The 26,280-nt window shown below is 43.2% G+C and overlaps 2 protein-coding genes across 2 annotated transcripts in view; both read right to left on the reverse strand.

The window, feature by feature from the left end:
- Positions 1-19,391, reverse strand: Znf181 (zinc finger protein 181). Its single transcript, XM_033765736.1, is given in 6 exon segments — positions 1-1,654; positions 10,939-12,247; positions 14,650-14,769; positions 15,282-15,408; positions 17,830-17,868; positions 19,145-19,391. Coding segments are annotated over 5 exon segments (2,598 nt in total). The 5' UTR covers positions 17,863-17,868; positions 19,145-19,391; the 3' UTR covers positions 1-645.
- A 3,361-nt stretch (positions 19,392-22,752) lies between these two features.
- LOC117286902 (major allergen I polypeptide chain 2-like) overlaps positions 22,753-26,280 on the reverse strand; it is a 15,634-nt gene continuing 12,106 nt past the window's right edge. Inside the window, exon 3 of the mRNA XM_033765979.1 lies at positions 22,753-22,795. Coding sequence (XP_033621870.1) covers positions 22,753-22,795 — 43 coding nt within the window. The remainder of the gene's footprint in view (positions 22,796-26,280) is intronic.

Genomic DNA, 26,280 nt, shown 5'->3' on the forward strand with positions numbered 1-26,280 from the left:
AAATTTAATAACATTCTTTTGCAGCTTTCATTTTCAACATTATAACATGTATTGTATCCACTGGATTACTAAATATCTTCACATGACCATTAGCTAAAAATAATTTCTGTTAGGACTCAAATTGCAAGGTACTGCTGTAAAAATATTTGTCTGCTCCTTGTAGAATTTTGTTTACAAATAGTACCACTGCAAAGATCTACGCATCATTCCAGCATCCTTTATGTTGTTCTAGAACTCTAATGTCTAGCAAGATAACCTTCAGTGAACAATCTGCTTATGTCAGATTTCTCTCCAATGTGAGAGATGTACTTCAACTGGAGGACTTCTCACACATTCTTAACTTTCTATGTTCCTAGAACTTGTCTACTGCACAAGTTGTTAAGAAATTCATATTGCCTATGGTCTTTCTCATATTTGTTATATGTAGTTTTTTTTTCTAGCGTAGATTTACTTATGTCATTTAAGTATCAACTGACAAAGGCTTTCCCACATTCACTGTCATTATATAGTTTCTTAGAGGGTGAACTCTGATAGACAATAAGGTTGTACCATTACTAAAGGTATTCCCATACTTTTCTTCAGTAAAAATTGTCTAATGTTGAATTAGAGGATCTGTGGCTAAAGCTCATTAGAACAAATACTGTTTCATACAGTTTCACTCTCATATGACTTCTGACATGTATAGTGACTTATTTGGCCTAAACATTTTTCCATGTTCATTGCACTGAGTTTCTCTCCAATATGCGTTCTTTGATGGGCAGTAAGATTTGAGCCTTTGCTAAAAGCTTTCCCACATTCATTACATTTATATGGCTTTTCTCCAGTATGAATTCTCTGATGTACTGTAAGGTTTGAACTACAACTGAAGGTCTTCCCACACTTAATACATTCGTAAGGTTTCTCTCCAGTATGAATTCTGTGATGTTGAAGCAAGGATGACCTATGGCTGAAGGCTTTCCCACATATGCTGCATTCATAAGGTTTCAACCTAATGTGATTTCTCAAATGCATATTCAGTGATTCAGGCTGGCTGAAGGATTTCCTGCATTTCTGACATTCGAAGGGTTTTTCTTCAGTATGAATACTCTGATGCTGAGTAAGAAATGAGAGACTACTAAAGACTTTCAGGCATCTGTCACATTCATATTGTTTCTCTATAGTGTGGATTCTTTGATGTCTAGTAAGGTGTGAACTACAGCAAAAACCTTTCCCACACTCACTACATTCGTAAGGTTTCTCTCCCGTATGAATTTTCTGATGGTGAATAAGAGATGACCTATGAATGAAGGCCTTCGCACACATTTGACACTCATAAAGTTTTTCTTGAGTATGAATTCTCAGGTGTTCAATGAGATGCGAAACACGACTGAAAGACTTCCTGCAGTTCATACATTCGTACGGTTTCTCTCCAGTGTGAGTGCTCTGATGATTAGTAAGTGAAGAGACATGACTGAAGGCCTTCCCACACTCAGTACATTTGTAAGGTTTCTCTCCACTGTGGCTTATCTGATGCCGAGTAAGGGATGAACCATGGCTAAAAGCCTTCCCACACTCACGACATTCATAGGGCTTCTCTCCTGTATGAATTCTCCAGTGGCGATTAAGGATTGATTGTTTGCCAAAGCCTTTTCCACATTCACTGCACGTATAGATCCTTTCTCTACTATAAGTCTCGTGAAGGCTAAGAGATTTGCTCTGACTAAAAGTTGCCACACTTTCACTAGAATTCAAAACTTTATTTCTGTCACTGCTTTTCTCCTTTTTTATAACTGACTTTTTGGGTATATTTTTCTTCAATATATCATGTTTATGTGACTTCTCTTCAGCAGAAATTATCTGTGGTTCAGAAAGAGTAGCCTTTACATGGAAGATTCTTTTAAATGCATTATATTTGTAAACACTTTCCCCAGTTGGGCTTTCTCTAAAGGTGAAGGTCACTGGTCTGAAATGTTCTATTTGATGTCCGCGTTTGCCCTCCACCTTCTCTATATGTTGCGAGTCCATGTTAAAATTTGAAAATTCACAACCTTGTTTTAAGTTTTTTTCTATTACTACAGTTTTGGATGAATCTTCATCATAAATATCATTTGTAAATAATTCCTTGTTTTTCCATTTTGATTCCCAATCTGAAATATAGCAAGAAAGCAAAGCACTGCTTTTTCTATAATTCATGAAGAGTAACTTCTATGGTGGAAATAGGAGAATTAGATTCGAAATAAAACTCCTAGAAAACATGGCTCTGCCAGGCATGGTGGAACACAGCTGTAATCTCTGCTATTCAAGAAGATGAAGCGGGAGGATCATGAGCTCCAGGCCAGGCGAGGCAACACAAGGAGACCCCATCTCCAAAACGAGCAAAGCTCTCACAGCTCATGCATTTCCCTGATTTCTGAACAATGCCCAGGTGGAACAGAGACTACAGACAGCTCCCAGAAGCAGAAATAGAAGAAGAGAAGTGGGTAAAATATACACAAACAGTATATGGGGAAAAAATCTGAAAAGAAAATGTGAAAGGCAGTCTGGATTCCAAGACATTATTTTGTGCCTATACTTGTGTGAAAGACCACATTTTATATGATCACAGCCTTCTCTTTCAATTAATCGTAATTTGCTGCCTGATTAATATGTTTAAAATACAGAATTTATACTACTACATTGAACAATTACAATGACAACAAAATAACATACTTTATGGATTATAAAGATTTAGGCTTTCTGGATTTATGTAGTATCTGTGTGAAATGATGATTTACTGGACACTGGAAAATATCATTCCTAGAAATATATTTTAATACATGCCTTATTTCCTCTAACACTTAATATGATCTCTGAAACTCAGATTTAAGAAAATAGTGATTTTTCACTTCACTGATGATTTTTCTTAGCTTAAAATCACCAGTATGTCCATTTCCTTAAATGGATAAAAGAAAATTTTCTTTTTTTTTTTTCCTGGTACCAGGGATCGAACTCTGGTCCTTGCACTTGCAAAGCAGGCACTGGAACCACTGAGCTAAATCCCCGGCCCAAAAACTTTCTTTATTTGGTTTCAATAAAACAATTTGAATTGGTACAATGGCATAACCCTTCACCTTTGAGCAAATGACATGAGTAAGAGACACAAAATAATCTAGGATGGTGCAATAATAATTTGGAAATGTAAACTAAGGATCCCTCAGTTTCATTTACAAATGGGATCTCTGCAGACAGTATCCTTAAAATAACTCCACACTCCCATCAAGCACCTTCTTTGCCTGAGACTCACCCAGAAACATACCTTTTGATAGTTTTTTCTCCACCATCCAGGGTTCTTTTCCATTTTCCAATAAAGAGATCACATATGGCTTGGTTACAGAAAGACCTGCTTACAGGAAGAACATAGAACTTGTTTAAACTGTGGTCCTCAAGGATGAAGCCATCATGAAAAGGATCAAAGAAAGGGCTGATGGACGTTCACTGAAATGAGATGATAAGCTTTAGGGAACATGGTTCAGTAATTCAGCCATTTACTTAGGAGACTCTCCAGCAATTCAGAGTGCAAAAGAAAGATTTTTTTTTTCTACTGAAGAGGAGGGGAAGATATCCTTACCTAGAGAGGCTAGGTTCTTGTAATTCTGGACCATCACATCCTTGTATAAATCCCTCTGAGCAGAATCTAGCCATCCCCACTCTTCATGAGAGAAGTTTATAGCCACATCACTAAATGTCACCTGAAATAGCAAAAATATTTAGGTTCAACCACAGCCTAGGCCTTTTCTTACACTACACAAGGATAAAATTATCCTGGTTGTGGAAGAAACTGAAAAGGATTCAAAAGTTGTGACACTGGAAATCTGATTTGTTACTTCATAACTGAATAATTATGTGCTTGATATTATTATACAAAAGGAACGCGACAAATATCTTTACCTCATAAGAATTTTGTCAATGTACCAATAAGCTTAATGCATAAAAAAAAGAATTTTGTCAAAAAGAATATAATTATACAAAATTTTTAAATTAGCATTTACTGTACTGGACATGATGTTACTACACATGTGCAATCCCAGCACTCTGGGAGGCTATGACAGGAAGATTACAAGTTCAAGCCCAGCCAAGGTATAAAGTCGGTTACACAGTTCTGCGCAGGATCATAAAGTCCTGTATGTCAATGTACACCCAAGTCTGAACATGATTTTCATTGATGTTCAATGAATGATTTTGGCATTAGTTCACTTTAGCTTTTCCTTGTTAAATAAAGCTTTTTAACATATTTTTTAAAGTTTGATGATTTTTAAAATTTTACTGTTAAATATGTAGATACATATTAATAAAGAAAATTAAAAGCACACTTCTATGAAATAAATTTCATAATAAAATAATTAGAGAATAACAGTGTACTATAATCTCAAGAGAATGGGCAAAATGTTAAAGTACAAGTCATAGACAAAAAGACTCTCTTACAAAAAAGAAACAGATTATAACACAAACATTTCTTTTCAATGAACTAAGAGAAGCTGGGAGTATAAATGAAAGAAATTTGCAAGTATATTAAAACAGTTTTGAAACAACAGAATAATTTGGGGAATTATGTGAACTTCTCCCTACTTCCTATTTCCCTGTCTTCTGTTTTGCTCTCGCTCTCATTCTTTCTCTCTGAGAAACCATGTGCTATTTAAGTTTGTGTCAAGAAAACACATACAGTTACTATTCATGTCCTTGTCTGTGTAGGTGTCAACTTCCATTGCACGATTCTGCCCCATTATTTATGTCATTCATTTTATTCACTCAATAAATATTTACTAACCAACTGTTTTTGTGCCAGGTACTTCTCTGGGTAGTAAAAAGTATAACAGTCAAGAAAAATTTTATTGCTCCCAGAAAAAGGAGTCAATAAGCATATTCATAACACCAAACATACAGTATATAGCTAGTGAGTGATAACTGGTAGAGAAAACAAAGCAGTGTTACCGGGGATTTAGCTCAGCGGTTCCGGCACCTGCCTCGCAAGCACAAGGACCTGAGTTCGATCCCCGGTACCAAAAAAAAAAAGAAAGAAAGAAAAAAAGAAAACAAAGCAGTGTTGAAGAAGTGGGAAGGATATGCAGCGGAAAGTGACTACAATTTTAAATAGGTACTTTATTTAGACATTGCACAAAGATACAAAGAAGGCAATGGGATCTTGTGTATAACTGGGGGAAGAATATTCGAAGATGTTACAGCATTTCCAAGGCCTGAAGGTAATGGCTGGGGCCCTTAGGGAAAAGCAGGCAGAGAAGGTGAGATCAGAGACATAACAGCTTAGTTGTACAGGGCTTCCGAGGTCACTGCAAAATTCTGACTTCTGAATTAGAGCCACTGAAATTTTTCAAGTTGAAGAATGACAGTATATAACAGGATTATTGTGACAGCTGCATTGAGAAGAAACTACACAGAGTTAAAGGGCAGAAGTAGGAAATCTAGCTAGGAGGCTATGGCAGTAAGGTGGGTAGCACAGGCCAGGTTGGCAGTAATTGGCAACCAATGGTCAGATTCTATGTATATTGTTTATATTTTAGATCCAACTAGAGCATCTGGATGTGAATTGTTAAGTGAAAAGGAAAACTTAAAACATCTCTTGAACCACTAGCAGGATGATATATATCAATTGAGATCACACGACACAGTTCAAACAAACTAAAATTCCAAACCTAAATTTTGAGTTGTTTAAAAAAAAAAAGAACTTTGGCCAGGGAATTTGCTCAGTGGTTCCACCATCTGCCTCACAAGCACAAGGACCCAGAGTTCAATTCTGGTACCAAAACAAAACAAAATAACTCTGGCTCAAGACTAGCATTCTAGCATAAAAGTGGTAGAAAAGAGATGCATGGGTAGAGTTCCCATAATGAAAGGAACTAAAGATCCAGTCCCTAAATGGACTTTGTTAGGTGGGAACTGTCAGGAAAAGCAAAGTGAAAATTCAAAGAGTCTTAGATACGATAGTGTTGCAGTAAGATTTGAGGACACTGACTTACCTGAGACATTATTTCACAGTTTCCAATAGTCAACACAGTTCTCTTTCCAGACTCCTGGTTCATAGATGAATAGTGTCTTGAAAAGATAGAGAGGAAGGGCAGGGAGAGAAAAATAAATTTATCTTGCAGCTCTGTGGCACCACAACGGAAAAGCACACCAGTAACCACACTCCGGGGCTCCGATCTCTCCCTGTGACCTAACAGACTGTTTACCGCACGGGGTAACCATTTATCTGGTGTCACCTGCCAGAAAAATCAACTATTTTGTATATAAGAGACTGGCTCATAAAACAACAGTGTGAAATGTCAGCCTATTATACCTTGACCACTATGTCATTCGTATTATTCCCGATTTTGCAAACGATAAACCCCGGGATATGTAAAGTACTTAATCAAGGTTACACACCTGGAAAGCTTCAGCCCTCTAACCTGAAAACTGCAGGTGGCATCCCTTTGAGCGCTTACTACTTAACACTCCGCCCAGTTCGTTTTTCACAATGAACACGTCTAAGAGGTAAGCGCGGGTCCTTACTCCACAGTTAACAGAGCAGGACAGGGAGGCCAGGAAAATCCAAGTCCCATCCACGGTGACGCCACCGAGATACTCCCAGACCAGTCCGCCCTCCGCCCTACTAGGACCCACACCTGCCGGAAGTCAGCTTCACTTCAATGGCACCCAAGCGCCGACGCACTGGTCACTGATGCGCGGACAACGGCTGCAGCCTCTACAGCAGGAGACTACACTGCTCAGGGCCCGGGCCCTTTCGAGAAGGCTGTCACGAGATAAGAAGTCAGAGCAGAATGAGCCAAAGGCTTTGTCTGTAACGGAGCGAACTTTCCCAGACTCCTCCGCATCCGGGACAAAAGTTCCCGACACCGCAAACTGTGGCCACCCTGGAAAACCACATTAACCGGGAGTCTCTGCGGCAGCGCATTTAGGTCGGCTTTCTAAGGAATCGTACCCCCGGAGATACTGTCCCACCCAGAGCGGGTCTACAAGGACACACGTGCGACAGTCAGAAGCACGCGGTGTCCTCTTGTGAATGATACTTGTCAGATCCAAGGGCCACCCTCTATATGCGTTGCAAAAACAATGGCGCCTAGACGGATAAACTACAATTCCCAGAAAGTCATGCGGCCGCGACAAGAACTTCCGGGTCATCCGTAAGGCTGCTGATAGCTCTTTATCCCCTGCCCGAGAGTAGGCATTGCTGATACCAAGGAAGACGTGTTTTCTACCAATGTTCTCTCATCCGGAACCTTGCTGTGACGCTGCAAAGAAATCTCCGCAGATAAAACTATAGCTATTCTATGTGGTAGACCACCGTGTTGATTATGCCCGAAGCAGGCTGCAAGCAGTGCAGGTTGTAAGGCATTAACCGTGCAATTGGCTTATTTTAAGAAGTGAGGCTGACCGAAGCCTGCGTCATTCATAGGAGCATTGCAGATGGCATGCAGATCAATTCCAGCACCCCTACCCACAACAGCTGTGGCAGAGGCCAGAATAATAACTTGTAAAGCTGTGGGGTTTAATGTGAGCTAACATGGCAGCCGAGGTCACGGTGACTCCCACCCAAATTCCGTTCCCAAAATTAAAACCTTCTCGACTGAAAAGACAAGGTTACCTTGCAGGTAAAAGGGCCCGAGTTCGATCCTGGCACACACACAAAAAAAAATACAAAGGTTATTTGTTAATAACAACCTATATTTTGTCTGTTCTATTCCTAGTACAAGAATGCTTTGTCTCTTCCTTTACAAGCCTTGCCTGCATCAGCAGTGTATCCCTAGCAACCACACGTAGCCCCTTTTCGCTGACCTGTGACGTCACCAATAAGTATCAGCGGCTTTGGTTGGCCAGGATCTTTGCTGCTTGCTCAGTACTGACCACCCTGGCTCCCCGTTTCACTTTAACTTTGTCTCTTTCTGCTCACCTGTGTCATAGCACCAATCAGATCAGGACCTGCTACAGGGGTCCCCGATAATTCTATGTGCTCACTTCAGCGGCACATATTGTAAAACTACAGCTATTCTAGGTCATTTGAAAGTTAATTCTATCTTCTACAATATGATAGTACAACATGTAAGACCTGAATTACAAGCCCATGCTAAATGACAAAGGGCCTAGGAGACAGTGCTCTAACCCCCTCCCACTGTAGCCATAGCGCTGACCTTTGTTCAAACCCTGGCTTAGAAATGTTAAGGCGATCTTGTACTGTTTGAAGTCCAGATCATGACTAATGTGTAAGTTAGTGGTTCTAGACTATGAGATAAAATCTGTACTGTACAGAGACCCCAAGTTAATTGTCAAACTGTTTGCTCATACTGAATGTCTTGGTGGCCTTTGAAACATCCAATAGGTATCTGTTAATCATCAATGTGTGACTGCCAAGTATGTGACTGCTACCCACCAACTCAAATCAGCAGACCTTTGTCCCCTGCCTGCAAGCTTAGAATGTTAACCCCCTTTTACCCCCTATAAAAAGGACCTCAGCCCCTGAGCTGGTGCCTCTGAGCCAGCTACTTGGTTCTGAGTGCCGTCTGGCCAGATTAATAAAGGTCTATTTACCATCTAGCCTGGTGTGTCCCTTCCTGGGTGACTTTCGTACCTCTGTCGAGCTCCCGGAGCCTCACTGGGCTGTAAGACTCAGCATCATGAAGGCCTATTCGGCCATTCATGCTCCTCAGAGTGGAAGTGAGATTTTAAGTATTACAAACATACAAAAAGATTGGGGAATGGGACTTTTATTGGGTTCACTGCCTTTATTGGGTTAGAAATGTCTAACCCAATAAAGATACGTCATCCTTACAAACTAGAAAAAAAAAGGACAACTGGGGGAGTCTCTGAGAAGTTCCAGACATTCTGAAGTTTTTCTCTTCTTTTGAGCTCTCAATAGATTGTTCTTGATGCTCTATTCAGTGAACCTAGGCTTTTTCTAGCTTGTGTCTCCAAATTGTACCTTCTCCCAGTTGCTTAGTTCCAAAGCTGCTTCCACATTTTCTGGTACTTGATAAAGCAAATCAGCACTTGACTAACAGTTTTCTGTTATTAGTCCATTTTGTGCTACTATAACAGAACACCTAAACTTGGGTAGCTTAGATTAATAAACTTATGAGTTCTGGAGGTTGGGAATACAACAGTAAGGGGCCATACCTGGGAAGGGTCTAATATCATCCCATAACAGAATGCAAACGGGCAAGAAAGTACGTGAAAGGAGAGGGGAGAGAACACATACGTGCACAAGAGGGGGTGAAACTCACTCTTAGGATAAACCCATGCCTGCTTTAACAACTGATGAGGGAACAGCCTTCATGACTGACATCACTTTTTTTTTTTTTTGGTACTGGGGACCAAACTTGGGACCTTGCTCGTGAGACAGGCAGCGGCACCACTGAGCTAAATCCCTCACCCTGACTTCTTCAAAGTCATACCTCTAAATACTGTTGCACTGCAGATTAAGTCCCCAAAACATGAACTTTAGGAGACAGTCACACCATAGCAGTTAGGTACAGGAAAGCTGACCTTTAGACCAGAGTCTACTTATTTGTGGTTTGTTTTGTCTTTTAAAAGATGATAACAGATTATATGAACAATTTTATGTCAATAAAAGTCACAATTACCAGTTGGAAAACAAAGAAATAAAACTGTATTTATTTATGAACAAAATGGAAAAAATCCCATGGACTCACCAAGCAAAACAAATTAATTAATCAATTTGAGCCAGGCGTGGTGGCGCACTCCTGTAATCCCAGCACTTAGGAGGCTGAGGCAGGAGAATTGCTATGAGTTCAAGACCAGCTTGGGCTACTTAGTGAGTTCCAGGGCAGTCTCAACTACATAGTGAAGACCCTCTCTCAAAAAAAAAAAAAAAAAAAAAAATGTTGAATGTTTACAATGATTGTGGTGATTTCTTATATATTAGACAAAACATTATATTTGGTACTTTAAATATGCAGTGTTTCACACATCAATTACATCTCAGTGGAGCTTTTTAAAAGACATTCAACATGGAGCTAGGGATTTAGCTCAGTGGCACCATGCCTGCCTCATAAGAGCAAGGTCCTGAGTTTGATCCCTGGTATGAAAAATGAAAAAAAAAAAAAAAAGATTCAACATAAAAATTGGGGCTTGGTTTTTGTGGAAAAACAAGATTTGGCAAACATACTAATTCCACCATAACTTTGTCCTCACACTTTGGGAAGGACAGAGCTGCTTCAGTGGAAGCAGATACTAGTGAGCAGTAAAAGCTATTTGTAAGTGAAGAGTGACATGACTAGACTATAATCTCTTTCCACTCTGCTTCTACCTTCTTGCCTATATAGAAAGGATTCAGGTCAACAGCCCAAGAAGCCTCAGCATTCTAGAAAATATTACTTGCTCTAGCAACCAAATTCACAAGTTGGGATGTCCCAAGAATATTCATATGCCATCATCTCTTATAGCTAGTGACTAGAATATTTCTGCATATTCAGATGGTGATCTCTTGAAGGCTGCTGCCCTCAACTCTAGTAATCGCATCCAGTATATGAAAACAATCACAGTAGACTCCAGTGGTCTCATATTACTCATGTTCCATGGAAGGGGAAATAGTAGAGGCCTACCTTCCTTAAGCACACAGTGTAAACTGACACACACCTGCCAGCTGCTGGAGGTGAAATGGCATTAGCCTTAGGTAACAGCAGTAACATATCTCAGCCAAAGGCTGTGGGCAGATTAGAAAGCCCATACAGCCAGCTCCTGAAAGCTTTCCATATACCTTGCACCTAGGAAATCTCTCTAGTATAAACGTCCAGATGTAGGATTCAACTTGTGGCCAATGACTACCTCACAAAGGCTACACTCAGAATTTCTCTGGTGTTACCTATTACACTGACCAAAAGCAGGCAACATGCTCCTTGAACTCCAAGGCCTTCTTCCAAGGTGAACTTTATGGTATCAAAGAAGAGAGACGCATTGGTCTAGGGCTTTTCTTCAACGTGATTTCGTTGATGTTTAACCAAGCTAGACTTGTCAGTGAAAGATTTTTTACATTCATTGCACTTGTAAGTTCTTTCTTCATTATGAATCCTGTGGTGTCGAACAAGAGCAGATTTAAGGCTGAAGGCTTTCCCACATTCACTGCAAACATAAGGCCTTTCACCAGTGTGAACTCTCTGATGTAAATTGAGGCTTGATCTATGGCTAAAACATTTCCCACATTCAGTGCACTCATATGGCTTTTCACCAGTGTGAACTCTCTGGTGTGAAATAAGGCCAGAGCTTTGGCTAAAGAATTTTCCACATTCAGTGCATTTATAAGGTCTTTCTCCCGTGTGGATTCTCTGATGCCGAATCAGTGTGACTTTGCGGCTAAAAAATTTCCCACATTCACTACACTCATAAGGTTTTGTTCCAGAGTGAACTGTCTGGTGTCCAATAAGGCCAGACCTTTGTCTAAAGGATTTCCCACATTCACTACATTCATAAGGTTTTTCTCCAGTATGGATTCTTTGATGCCGAATAACTGTGGTTTTGTAGCTAAAAAAGTTCCCACATTCACTACACTTATAAGGTTTCGCTCCTGTGTGAACTCTCTGATGCTGAATGAGGCCATAGCTTTGTCGAAAGGATTTCCCACATTCGCTACATTGGTAAGTCCTTTCTCTACTGTGGACTTTCTGGTGCTGAACAAGTCTGCCTTTCTGTCTGAAGGATTTACCACATTCACTGCACACATGGGGCCTCTCTCCAGTGTGAATCCTCTGGTGTTGAAGAAGTCTGTGTGTGTAGCTTAAGGGTTTCTCAAATTCACTGCACTTGTAATGGTCTTCTCTGACATGAAAAGCCTCATTGCTCTCAGTGCGTACGGGAAAATTCCCCTTGGTGTGAATGGTCTGATGCTGCACAAGGTATGAGCTGGACAGGAAGTTCTTCCCACCATCTTCACATGTGAGAGGATTCCCTGACACACGAAGCTGGCAGATGTTCACATGTGCAGCCCTGTCCTCATCACCTCTGAGGTGATTCCTTCCACTGTGCTGCTTCTGGTCCTGAGGGATGCTTATACTGAACCAGAACTGTCTACCACACGACCCACATGTGTGTAGTTTGTGCCTGGGATGTATTCCCTGCTGCTCAGCAAGTAGTAAAATGTCTTTCATGACTGGGCCACACATCCCACAAGGGTAGGCTTTCAGAGTAGCCAGATCCACTTTGGGAACCCTAAACCGTGACGATCCTAGTGAAGGTACCTCCTCATCTTCCACTCGAAACCAAGAACCTGAAAGCAGAAATGTTGAAATATGTTAAGAATTTTGTGACGGGAGGTGCTCAACAAAAATGTGTATCTTTCAGAAGAGAAAATTTACAGAATGAGAGAAAATATTTACAAACTATACATAGGACATGACATTAATATCCAGTACACTGAATTCAAGCAATTCAATAGCAAAAATAAAATAACCCAATTAAAAATGGGCAACAGAAGTAAATAGACATTTTTCCAAAAGGACCAGAAATGGTCAATGTATATATAGAAAAAAATAATCAATATTTCTAATCATCAAAGAAATGCAAATCAAAACCACAATGAGTTATCATCTCACTCCACTAAGCATAGCTAGTATCAAATGGCAACAGATAGCAAATGATGACCAGTATGTGAAGAAAAGGGAACCCTTACACATTGCTGCTGCTAACAATGTAAAGTAAAATTAGTACAAGGGGGTGAAGGGAGGGCAGGGGTATGGGGAAAAAATGAGAACCAAGACCTGTCATGTAAAGGTACAAGATCCCAATGATGAATGTAACTGTACTGTATACCTAAAATGTACCAATAAAAAAAAAGAAATTAGTACAGCTATCATGGAACACAATATGGAGGTTTGTCAAATAATTAAAAATCACACAATATGGAGGTTTGTCAAATAATTAAAAATCAGGATTGGAGGGCCAGGGATGTAGCTCAGTGGTTCTGCCACCTGCTTCACAAGCACAAGGACCTGAGTTTGATCCTTGGTATCAATAATAATACTAATAATAATAGAGCACTTGCCTCAAATATGTAACGCCTTGGATATGATCCCTATTTCTAAAAGATAAAAAAATTTTGACTAGAACTATCATATAATACATTAGTCCTACTACTGGATATATATTCAAAGAAAGAAATAAGCATGTTGAAGAGACATCTGTGGTCCTATAGTGATTGTAGCACTATTCAGAAGAGCCAAGAAATTCAACAACCTAAATGTTGGTCAGTTTATAAATGAATAAATAAATTGTCCACATGCACAATGGAATACAATTGAACAACAAAAGAGAATAAACTGTCATATGGGACAACATGGAGGGAAATGGAGATTATCACATTAGGCGAAAGAAAGTACTTACAGAAAGAAAACAGCCACATACGCTCACTCATATGGAAGCTAAAAAACTTGACAGAAAGGAGTTGAGAATAGGGTGATAGCTACCAAAGGCTGAGGAGGCTGAGGCTAAGAAAGGCATGGGTAGTGGGTAAATACAGTACATACGGGAGCAATTACGCATTGCAGCAAGAAGTGGTAGCGTGTGGCTTACTGAACACTAAGAAAGACTACAGATGGGCCAGGGATTTAGCTCAGAGGTGTTGCTGCCTGCCTCAAAAGCACAAGGTCCCAAGTTTGATTCCCAGTACCAAAAAAAAAAAAAAGAAAAAGAAAGAAAGGACAAATGTTCGAGAAGATACTGAGATATCACATGGTACCATAAAAATATGTATAATTTTTGTTTTTATTATGTTTAAAAATAAATGTAAGACACATGACCCTGTGTTCCAGCCTCAGCACTGCAAACAAAAATGGATCAAAGAAAAATACATCAAAATGTTTCAAAAGTTTGAAAAAAGCTTTATTCTGTAGACCAAAGCTTATTATTCTCTCTAATTATATTCTCATGCATTAATGAAGAAAGATGCATATTACAAATCTAGCAATAAGTACATAGGACTCATAGGAGCATAACAGGGCAGAAGCTAGTGTGACAAAGGGTCCAAAATGAGACATTGAGGGGACCACTGTGGGGCAAGAACTCAGGGATGGGGCGCAGTGAGGAAAAAGGAGGATGCACCACTCACCCATCTCCCAGCAGACAACTTTCGGCAGGGGCTTGTCTGCTGGAGAATGTGAACATCAAACAAAAGGGTGCGTACACACCCAAGAAAACCAACTGCGACTAAGTAGTTGTTCAAGGATAGCTCAGAGGAGGAACATTTCACAGCACACTCTGTGTAGCTCAGTACTCGGAAACACTACAGATGAACCAGAGACAAAGAATGGGTGTCATCTAAAAGCACAGAGGTGTAGTTAGCTCAGGGTAGGAAGGACAAGTGGGGAAAATATAATGGGGTTGGCCAGGCATAGTGGCACACGCCTGTAATCCCAGCACTAGGGAGGCTGAGGTAGGAAAAGATAGCTGCGAGTTTAAGGCCAACCTGGGCTACACAGTGAGGTGAAGGTCAGCCTGAATTACATAGCAAGACCTTGTCTGAAAACACCAAAAAAACAAAAACAAAAAGCGCTGTAGGAATGAAAGGAATCATGGCCCCTGTCTTTGGTATGACAACACTAATGGGCACTGGAAAGGTTCCCGGTACAATCAGAAACCACCTCTGACATGGAGCCATGCTCCTTTATCACCTACCAGAGACAGCCTGTCTCCAGGGCTCCCCTGTGGCTACAGTCAAGTGTGCTCCATCAGCCCCCTTCGTGTCTTCCTCCAGTTTCAGCTGGACCAAGACATGAATTTGGGAAGACACAAGTCCTAAGGTGGAGACAAGGCAGATAAGTGCACAGCAGTAGTACACAGTGACCCCATCCCCACCACAGGACAGGACATTAGTAGCACAAAAGAAACTTGGAGGAGCATCTCAAAGAAACAACTTAGTGGTCCCTGTGAGCAATGATTATGTTGGTGTGTGTGATGCCTGGCATCACCAGGCAGAGGAAATGTTAGCAGGACAGAGGGAGCAGAGCTGGGGGCAGAGAGGTACAAGGATACTGGACAGTGACTGTGCCAGGGTGAGGACACACCTAGGGGGATCCACTGGGCTCACTGCAGCACTACAACCCTCCATATGCTTCCCTGGAAGGCTTCCGGCTCCAGGTGGCAGGGCTGCAGGGAGTGAGACAGGGAGGGCATGGCAGCCACAGCACAGACACGAGAAAACCTTGAAGGCAGCAGTGCCCACAGGAGGGTGTGGGAAGTAAAGCATAGGCCCTGGAGAAGAGAGGAGAGAGCCAGACTCGGACATGGAAGGACTGTGAGGGACTTACCCAATGAGGCCACAAGGGCAAAGTTCTCCAGCATCACATCTCGGTACAGGAGTCTCTGCATTTCATCAAGAAGCTTCCACTCCTCCCAGGAAAAGTCCACAGCCACATCCCCAAAGGTCACACTGTCCTGATATGACAGGAAAAGTAGTGTCCTTGAGCAATCTCTCCACTTTCAGTCTATCATTGTCCCCTAAATCATGCATTCTCTTCTCCTCCTGCTCCCTAACTCACCTCACAGTGATACAAAACTGCTTCCCCTCTTTCCTCAGACTGCTCCTGATCACTGTCACCCACATCCACTTAAGCACATGTAAGACAAATGCCACTTGAGCTCTGGGCCTGGCAAAAGAGCACCACCACTCCTGGTCCTGCCAGCAAACCCTGGTAATGGCTCCCTGCACATGTAAACTCATGCTCAGCACATTCCCAGCACTAAGGGCTTGGGGCCATCAATGTGCACGCACTGTCTGAGCATGTCACTCTGCAGACTACCCCACCTTCATTTTTCTCACCTACCACAACCAGCCAAGCCCCTGATCTATACCATAAGCATTTCCCTAACTTCACTAACTTCCTCTGCACACGGACGGCATCAGTGTGCTTGGGATATGTACTGTGTTATCATCCTGCCTCAGACCTCTGAAGGTCCACAATGACAGGGTAAGCCTAGAGCCCTGCTTTAAAGACTTCTCTGCTTTGCCTGTTTCTTGTTTCAACCTCAGTCATCCACACCACGTGTAGGTGACAGATACCTTAAGGCCTCTTCTGCTACGTTACCCAGGGGGTACACTCACCCCTATCAGCCATCCTCCTTCCACCAAAGCCCAATTCAAATGCTCAGCTTCACTGGTCTCCTGAACTTCACAAACCATCCTTTTTCCTCTGAACTTATCAATCAGCCTTAGTGAAGCCCTCTACGCCCCATGAAAGATCACCCCAAAAGCTGATGAGCCATTTTTTTTTTTTTTTTTTTGGTACCTAGAATCTTGTGCTGTATTAGCTGACTACCTTTTCTTATACTAGACAAGTACTACACCACTGAGCTTCACAAATCCCCTTTTACAATTTGAGTTGGAGACAGTTTCACTAAGTTGCTCAGTCTGGCCTCAAACTTGTAATACTCCTGAGTAGCTGGGATCACAGGTGTGGCCCACTTTGCCCAGTCACAGGAACCTTTAGAAGGCTGTTCACTTGTTCATGTTCAAGCGCTGGCCTGTCATCTGATCTCCACTAGTGCCATGTTTCTACATTCATCCCACATTTAGAATTGGGAATTCTTTTTTCTTTTGGAACCAGGGATTGAACTCAAGACCTTGAGCTTGCCAGGCAGGCACTGTGCCATTGAGCTAAATCCCTGGCCCAAACATCATTTTCCATGGAATCTCTCTCTCTTTTTCCCCCCCAGTACCAAACTCAGGACCTTGCACTTGCCAGGAAGCCGCGACACCAATGAGCTACATCCCTGCCCCTTGGGAATTCTTCATCTACTATCAGACCAAACTCTAAACCAACAGCTACCACTCTCCCTTGCCTTTCTTTATGAAACACCCCAACCCCATTCAGTTGCCCAAGAGAAAAACTCAGTCCTTTAACCTAACACTCCCCTTCCTTGCCTCCAACAATTGCTACTGTGACCTGAATTCTTCCTCTCTTCAATGTGAATTTCAGTTCCAAGTCAGCACCCTACAGACAACAACTGGTGGTATCTCTAGCCAGTATCTCTCTCCTGAACACCAGATCTGTATGTCTAGCTATCTAGTCAAGGCCTCCTCCCAGGGGTTGCAGGAACATCTCAGACTGAACACGGCCAAAACCTAACTCTCACATCCTTCCAAAAATTGTCCTATAACTAATTTCTCTATTTAGTTGGCATCTACTGCCTTCCAGCAGAAGGGCCAAAACTTTGGAGTTATTACAGATTCCTTTCCTTCTCTCTCAGCCTCAACATCAGAACATACAATGGACCTACTTTAAAAATAAATCCAGAAGCCACACTTATTTCCCCTCACGCTGGACCAAACATAAATGATATTCTCCTAGAGCCTTCTTCCTCGCTCCTGTCTATTCTCCACTGTACAGCCAAAGGAAATGTGTTAAGACCTGATTCAGATGACCTCCCACACACATTACTTCAAAACTTCCATGGCTACCAATACCCAAAGAATGAAGACACAGTACCCCAGCCTGCCATTCTATTCCAGGCCTGAATCCTGCATCTCAGCTTTCTTGTCACATAAGGCAAAACATATCTATATTAGCTGACTACCATTTCAGTCTCCATCCTAAACTGTGCATGTCGATGCCTGTGCCTGTAACTTCCTGCTGTAAGACATTCTACCAACAGCCAGACACTGGACCATCTCCATATAATCCCTGGCCTGAATTCAGGATCATATGTATGAAGAGATTTCAGAAGCACTAATGGTTAGTAGAGTGGCAAACAGAGTCCCAGGACACCCCAGAATCCAAACAGCCACTATCAGACCAACCACCAAACCATAGGGGTGGCATACAAGCAGGGTGAGGGCCTGAGATACCCTCTTCTCACCTGTGTATAGCTCATAAGCACTCCTGAAGCCATGGAAACCTGTGGAAAGAGCGACACTGTGAATGGAGAGCATCCCTGGTATGACTACAAGAGCTCATATGCCCTCCCAACCCCCATTCCACCCCCCACAAGGCGACTGCCACAAAACTAACTTTTTTTTTTTTTAAGGCAGAGTCTCCCTTTGCAGTTCAGGCTGGCCCTAAAATCACTATGTAGCCCAGGATGGCCTTGAACTCATGGCGATCCTCCTGCCTCAGCCTCCTATATGCTGGGATTACAGGCGTGTGCCACCACATCCTGCTTACATGACTAACTTCTGGCCTTCAGGCCTTAGTGTTCCCTCTTACTGGCTGTCACCTTGGATGAAGATTCAACCTCTCTGTGTTATCTTCATCTACAAAGTGGGTATAAAAATGGTACCAACCACCACAAGGCTAGCGTTGGTATCAGTAATTTAGTATACAAGATATAAGTATGAGCAATTACAATCCAAAGAACGAAGGCTTCTATTAATAGTGCAAGCGATGTGATAATTTTTGCAATTATAGATGTGTTATAAAGAATTAATGAGACTGCATTATGCATGCTTTTTAGTGTTATCAGTACACTGCTTTGTTTTATATTAAAGTGTAACCCAAATACTGTGTCCCCAAAACTTGTTAAATGCACACATTTCAATTAATTGCCCATCTATGTGTACACTTTCAGAGGAATGTTGATCTCTTATTGTTGCAGTAAGAAGCTATTTTATATATTCATAAATTAAAATGACATGGGAGTTATACAGGCTGAGTGAATGCTAGTTTTCTATTCTTAAAAATCGACCCGTAATTAATTGTACTTCTCCCACATTTACTGTCACAGCCCTGCTTCAGCACAGTCTCCTGGTTTGTTGCAGCAGCCTCAAGATCTGCCCTCTCTTCTCATGTCCCAGTCTGTTCTCCTTTGAGCAACCTCCAGGAATCTTAAAATCCTTACTCAGATCTAGTCTTTGTTCATTCCCTCCATTTCTTTCAGCGCCCTCACAATGGCATGTTGGCAGCTGCCATTCCATATTTAACTCATCTGCTCACAACGTTTCTGTTGCTCCTCAACTGCACCTCCAAGCCTTTGCACAGGCTGGTCCCTCTGTAAAGAACTCTTCTACTCCTCGCCATGCTCGACTTTTACAAACGGTGACCTCAACGAGCGACACTCCTTTCTCCTGAATAAAGCGGTCAGGTTGAAATAACCTAGACAGTAGCCCTGCACTCTGGGCTTCAGGATTTGGAGGCGGGGCCTGGATAGGTGCGGGTCTAGGGGATGCAGCACCGACCTAGGCAGAGTCCATCAGAGCGGCGGCCATTTTCAGAGCAGTGGCGGGGCGGACCCTGAAGAGGCAAGAGACCAAGACAAAAGCGCACGCCAGCCTGTCCTGTGCGAAGTACCGCCTGTGGCACCCTCCGGAGACACAAACCCATCTCTGTGTGTGGCGGACAAGGCCTCTTCACGCCTTCCGGTTCACTTTACCTTGGGCTGGAGCAACACTTCAGATTCCCATCTGTGCACAGACCTAAGGGTCACCAGGATGCCCGCCACCGGCGGTGTACCGGAAGTCCCGCCCATAGTGCTAGGCTTTCATTGGTTCAGCGCTGCGCCGCTCAGCCCAGAACCTGGTGGGTAATGTAGTTCTCTTAAACAACGGGCCTGGCGGGATGCTGCTCCAGACTTGACCTTAAGCAAACCCTCCTGAGGACGCTGTAGAGTGCTGCTGGCACGTGGTGTACTATAGGAAAGAGTGCCGGAATAAAAAACATGGGCATACAAGTATCTTTTTTTGTGCGCTGAATTCATTTCCTTTGGATATATACCCAGCAGTGGGATTGCTAGATCACACAATGGGTTTAATTTTAGCTTTGTTTTTTTTGTTTTTGAAGTATTGAGGATTGAACCCAGGGCTTTTGCGTTGAGCTACATTCCCTTTTTTACTTTATATTTTAAGACAAGTTCCTAAATTGTCCTGGCTGTGCTCAAACTTGCAATCCTCCTAACTCGGCCTTTCAGAATGCTTACAGGCATGCGCCACCACATACATTTTCAGGTGGTTTGTTTGCTTGTTTGTTGTACTGGGAATCGAACTCAGAAGCACATGCTTGCCAGGCAAGTGTTGCACCACTGAGCTATATCCCCAGCTCAGGTTTGTTTTGTTTTAAGGAGCCACCCGTATAGTTTTCTGCAGTGGCTGTATTAATTTAAATTTCAACAAATGGAGTATAACAGGTTGTGTTTCTCTCCATCCTCTTTTTCTTTTGCTGTTGTTGTTTGGTTTGGTTTGGTTTGGGTTTGGGTTTGGGTTTTCCCTCTTCCCAGAGACTTATCTCCAGGAATCTTGTATTCTTATGCTCCCTTCTGGATTTATGGTTGCTGAAAATCAATACAGTAGTTGTTCTCAGATTTACTTTCATTGTCATGTTGGAAATTCAGTTGTCTTTCTCTTTCTTGGCCTGTTCTCTTGTAGCTTCCTGAGAAAAGGTACAAGAAAAGTGAAGTGGTTTTTTAGTTTTACATATTTAAATCATAGCTTGCACCTAGTAAATATATAATATAGAAGATGTAATTCTGTTGGAAATGGTTTTCCTGCAAATTTGTAAAGACACAGCTCTCTTATGTTCTCCCTTATAGTGGTGCCATTGTAATTATTAGATCTTTTGAATATGAAATTTTTCAATCTGTGAAGTGTGGTTTCAGGGTCCCTGCTCTTAGTAGTTATGTCATACTACCTGCCCAGCTTCCTCAGGGAGGAATGCCCAGATGCAGGTAGTCTGTGAATACCAGGAGCAGGAAATGAAGTTACAGATGTCTGTAGTTCCACGTAGCAACTTCCAGTTAACAGCCTCTTCACCTTGGTAGCTTTCCTCTTGCGCACTCCATTGGCCATCGCCTCTGAGGCCCAAACCTCTTCGGGGTTCTGTCCTACCTATTACATGTGTTCCTCTCTATCTGGAGTTATCACGTTTCTTTTACTTTTTATTCTCCAAATCTGTGCTGTTTTAGTCATCTGCTGATAACTTGTTAGTTTTGTCCTGTGGAACTATATGTTTTACTTACTTTCTTGTTCCCAAGGAGTTCTACAGAAGACAGCAAGAGCCTGGAATCACAGGGAACCCACTTTTGAACTCAGAGGCTGTGCCTCCTAGGGAACTGCTCTAACACTGTGTGCCGCATCTAGGAAATAGAAGCCCTGGAGCCTTTAAATCTGTAGAATGGAGGAAGAGAGGAATCCATCTCCTGGATTGCATTGTATGGTGATGAGGGTGACCCTCAAGCATTCATGTGCAACAAACTTAATCTCCAGTGTGGTGATGTGCAACGTGGTGAAAACTTGTAAGAGTTGCAGAAAATGGGGGATGACTGGGCCGTGGGGAACACTGCCATGGGGAGGGATTAATGCTGGTGTCATTGAATGAGACTGTTCTTTTGAGAGTGTTGCTACAAAGCAATTCTACTGCAAATGTTTGATCTGTAGCTGACTGATTCCTTTCTATTTATCCACTATGTAGCAATGTAGCCCAAGGAGTCTTTCCCAGAGGGAAAACAGGGCTGCCTAATCTTGGACTCTTAACCTTCAATATTGTAGGCTAAGTAAACCTCTTTTTTTGTTTGTTTGTTTGTTTGTTTTTTGATACAGGGTCTCACTATATCGTTGAAACTGAGAGTCTGACCTGGAACTCACTGTGTAGCCCATGCTGGTCTCAAACTCACAGCAATCCTCCTGCCTCAGCATCCTGAGTGCTGGTATTGCAGGTGTGTGCCACCACACCTGGTTTAAACCTCTTCTTTATAAATAGCTAGCTCCGGGTATTTTGTGATAGTAATGGAAAACTGATTAAGACTCCTTGCTACCAGTAGAAAACGTTCCATATAGAGAAAAATAGCTGCTCCTGGGTCACTCCTAGTGGCTTGTTATAATGAGGATCTTAGTTAGAGATGTCTGTCCTGGATAAAACCCTGTGGGTATGCCCAGCAGATGTTACTGGGCAGCTCTCAGTGATAGAGGCATGAAAGAGGAGGCAGGAACCAGGCCCAGAAGAGATTGAAAAGGGGAACAGCCTGAGAAATGATCCACATGCATGACAATAGTGTGGAACCTTGGGAGGTGTTCTGAGGCTCCAGGGCCCTGAATCCCCTTGTTGTGTAAGACCTAAAAGGGAACAGCTGGGCGTGCTAGCACACAACTGTAATCCCAGTGCTTGGGAGCTGAGGCTGGAGGATCCCTGTGAGGTCGAGACCAGCCTGGGCTACCTAGTGAATTGCATGTAAGTCTCTACTACATAATGAGACCCTGTCTCAAAAAAACAAACAAAAAAAGACCTAAAAGGGAGAAAGTTTAGGCCATAATTATGTGGCGTGGATTAGGGTAAACCGAAGCAGAAAAGTGGATTTCCTAGTTCTGGCCAAGTTCAGCACTTGTACATTGACTCATGTCTTGCTTTCTATCTGCCCAAGCGGGTTAAGCATGAAGTTACATATATGCTATGGATTCCACATATAATCCTCATTTCACAGACTCAGAAAGATAAAACATCATGTATCAAGTAGGAGGAGGGAGGGCAAGCTTTGGCCTTGCTGCAGTGGACCGCAGTCCCCATGCTCTGAGTGACATCACACGTTTCCACCACCTTCCAAGATCTCTGGCCAGGCCTCAGGCAGTCTGCACACAGCACATGGGACACACACAGTGGTGATGCAGGTACCTTTATTAAAGTCAGCCTTAAAAAGAATGAACAGGAGGGGACAGGTGACTGGATTCCAGCTTTAGGTGAGAACAACAGGGCAGGATGGTGCTAGGATTAGGCACCAGCGGCAAAGGTTCAACTCTTCAAATCGTTTCTATCAATGAAGTAAGATATTCCCGAATTTTTGCAAGATTCGTTCCTGCAGTTTTCAGGTTCTGTGATAAGCATTCTTTGCTGAAGGTGATTGAGAGCTGGAAGAAAGTAAGACAAGGACAGAGTTGGCCGCAGGCAGGCTCTGGACCTTTGGCAGGGCTCTCCAATTCTCCCAGAACCACCCCACTGCTCATCCACAAAGATGGCTCCATCATTCAACTACTTCCACGAGCAGCTCTGGCCCACCGGTCCTCAGGAGGAAGGCAGGTGATGCCAGGAGGAAGATGGTCTGCTGGCCGCCCGCATAGGGCTGTCAAGAGTCTGAACAACCGAACCAGCAAGACAGGGGAGATGAGAAGGGCATAATAGGGGCCAAGGTTGTGGGAGGGGCTGGTGTCTGAGCGTGGGTTTTTGTGCAGTCTCCTATGCCTGAAAGCATCCTCCAAGTGCACTGTATGTGTGAAATGTACACGTACGTGTAATGAGCAATCGCATGTGTCCTGTGTGCTTATCCGAGTACAAGAAATCCTGCTCCTGGGTTGGAAGTTGGACATTTTCCCACATTGACAATAATAGCACTTTGGGAACTGGGACAGGACAGAGGCTATTGAAAATCTGTACAACACAAAAGCAAGCCCGTGTTTTTAAACTGAAGACATGCACAGGGCAGATCTGGTAAGCAGCTAAATAGAGCCAGGGGCTTCCTTGGACACCTCAGGGATAAAATCCAGAGAGTGAAATGTTTGGCTGGGAGCACGGAGACAATGCAGGGCCAAGTAGGGTTCTATCTCAGCTGCTGGAGCAGCCATCAAAGTGGACACCGGCAGAAGGGAAGCTGCACGTGAGGCAGAAGGCTCCAGGCTCGAAAACACAGCTCACGGGCGCCTGCCTGTGCAGGAGCGGGACTGAAGACTCCTTTCTGAAAAAGGTTAACATTCTGCTCATGCTCTGCCACGTCCTCTAACGCAGGGAGGAAAAAATAATCACAGGACCGGAAACACCGTGTGTGTTTCACTCGTCGTATTCTCCGGTTTAGCTGTGTGTCCTTTACCTCTTCTACTTGAGTGCTATTTGTTGTCACAGGAACAGGTGTGGCAGCACGACAGGCTGGGTATGCACGCGACATGTTGTAGAGGGGAGCAAAGGTTTATGTGTTTGCAAATCTCAGCTGTCATACTTTATATGATTTTGTAGACTTTTTATACATGAAGTACTACTATATGCAGCACATGAAAGGCAACAAAGGGATTAGAGAGGGAGTTACCAAGGCCATAGAATCCAATGTCTTGGCTTTGATTCCTCCTTCATTGTAGCAATCCTGGATTTTCTCAAAGGCTGCCTTTTCTGGTTCAGTAGCGTGTACCTTGTCAAGGGCGTAATACAATGGTTTCTCAAATCCAAGGGCCAGTTTACTGAAGATTTCATAAAATATGACACAAGCTTCCGCTGAAAACACAGGCAAGAAAGCATCCCATTAAGTCTCCGGGAAGAGAGGGGCTGAGGTCCATGTTTCCCCACCACTGTGTCTACTGCCTGCTGATCGATGTCCCACAGAGCACTCCCCACGCTCATGACTGCTGCCACCCGAGACAGAGACCACATTCTCCATGACTTACTGCCACAAAGGAGCGGTTCAAGGGCCACCACAAGGGCCACAGCCACAGCCCCAGGCACAGCAGCTCCCACGTTTCTTGCCTTCACATGAGCACCATGACCCCAACTCACTCCCTACTCTCTGTACAACTAGCGACCCCTCCGCCACCAAATCTTTCCATTCATTCAAAGGCTGAAGGCTCCAGAGCTTTTCTGTAGGACTCCTGGGCCACGATCTCCCAGATGCCACCTAAATCTAAAGCCTGCTTGGAGAACACCGGGGAGGTTCATGTGAGATAAAGTGGGAGTAAGGCTCAGGAAAGTCACCTGCTCCCTCTGCCACTCTCACCTGGCTGGACGTGCAGCTCCACGGTCACCAGCAAGGCCAGCACAAGTACTGCCCCCTTCATGGTGTAGATTCCTGAAACGCTCTGCTCAAGTGAGGTTTCTGCTGCTTTATAATCCACTGGCTCTTGGAGCCCAGCCCTGGTCCATCCCATGAGCTCCAAATGCTCATGGATGAGGACACGCGGTTACTCCAGCCTGAGGGGTAGGAAGCACCTGGAGCACCTCCTGCTCCAGGGAGCAAACGTCTTAGAGATGTTTACCCTGGTTCTTTGAGCATTAAGTGACTCTACCTTTGCCAAAAGAGCAATTGGAGCTGACCTTTCTAAGTGTCTCCAGGCTGGGCCCAAAGTGCTCCTGTCCCAGCACTGTGGCCTCTGGTTATTTGTCATGGCCTGTCAACCTACCCTCCTAGCTGTACTCTCTCACGATGTGGGGAAAGCCACAGACATCAAGGTCAGTTCTGTGTCACCACAAGTAACAAAATTATCGTGCAGAAAACTGACATATACCTATCTGTGTTTAAGACCTGGAGAAAAGTGTGTAGGTCCAAGCCTACCTAGGATTGATTGGAAATCATACATACATATTGTATATAACACAAAAATAGATAAAAATAGATGTGGCCTATATTGCCAACAGCACATGAATAATGGTTTTAAAATATGAGACATATACACAAAGGAGTTTTGTGTTTTGTTTTGTTCGGTTTTGGTTTTGGTACTGGGCATCAAAGTCGGGACCTTGCTCTCTTGGGAGGCAGGCAGCAGAATCACAAAGCTAAATCCCCAGCCCTACACGAAGGAGTTTTATTCAGGCATAAAGAAGGATACATTTGAACCATTTCTGGAAAAATGAATACACTTTGACAATGTGATACTGAGTGAAAGAAGTCAGATACAACAGGCTAAGCATCCCATGGTTTCTCTTATATGAGAAACGCAAAGTAAAAGTAATTTCAAAAGTAAAACAAAAGACACACCATTGAGCTCCGTGGCACCACACCTGCCTTGGAAGTGCAAGGTCCCGAGTTTGACCCCCCACACCTCAAAAAAGGAAGACAGGGAGAGGGAAAAGAGCAGAGCAGCCGGAAAGCACAACGTTAATCAAGGGACCAAATGATGAGTGATAACCAGGCTCAGACATGTGGGGGCCTGATACCTGTGACGAGGACATTTGACCTCTGTGTGTCTTTATAACCTAGTGTAAATGATGTGGAAGAACACCAGAAAACTCAGGCTGAGGGCTGAGGGTTTCCCTCAGTGGTAAAATACTCACCTGGAGCACAAGAAGCCTCGGGCTCAACAGGACACAGAGAAACACGAAAACACTCATCTGGGCACACCCTGTATTTCATCAGTGTCCCTCAGACTCCAAGGTCATAAACACAAAGAAGACTGAGACACGAACACTAACCAGAGCGCATGGTGATCTGACAACCGTAGCTCAGAACTTGGCACCTCTGAGCAGTTACCGTAGGAGAATCCTGTTTGGCACAGGGTTCTAATCACCAGAAGAAAGTTTGTGTTGGGTCCTGTCATCTGCTCTCACACGTCACTAACTCTGTCACTGTTGACTTAGAGCAAAGGACAGCCAACTGCCTGTAGCAAAATACTGCTTAATTCTGACTTCCACCCACTCCAGC

This window comes from Fukomys damarensis, unplaced genomic scaffold, assembly GCF_012274545.1.
Source record: "Fukomys damarensis isolate Sample0158 unplaced genomic scaffold, DMR_v1.0_HiC HiC_scaffold_19, whole genome shotgun sequence".
Lineage (NCBI taxonomy): Eukaryota > Metazoa > Chordata > Mammalia > Rodentia > Bathyergidae > Fukomys > Fukomys damarensis.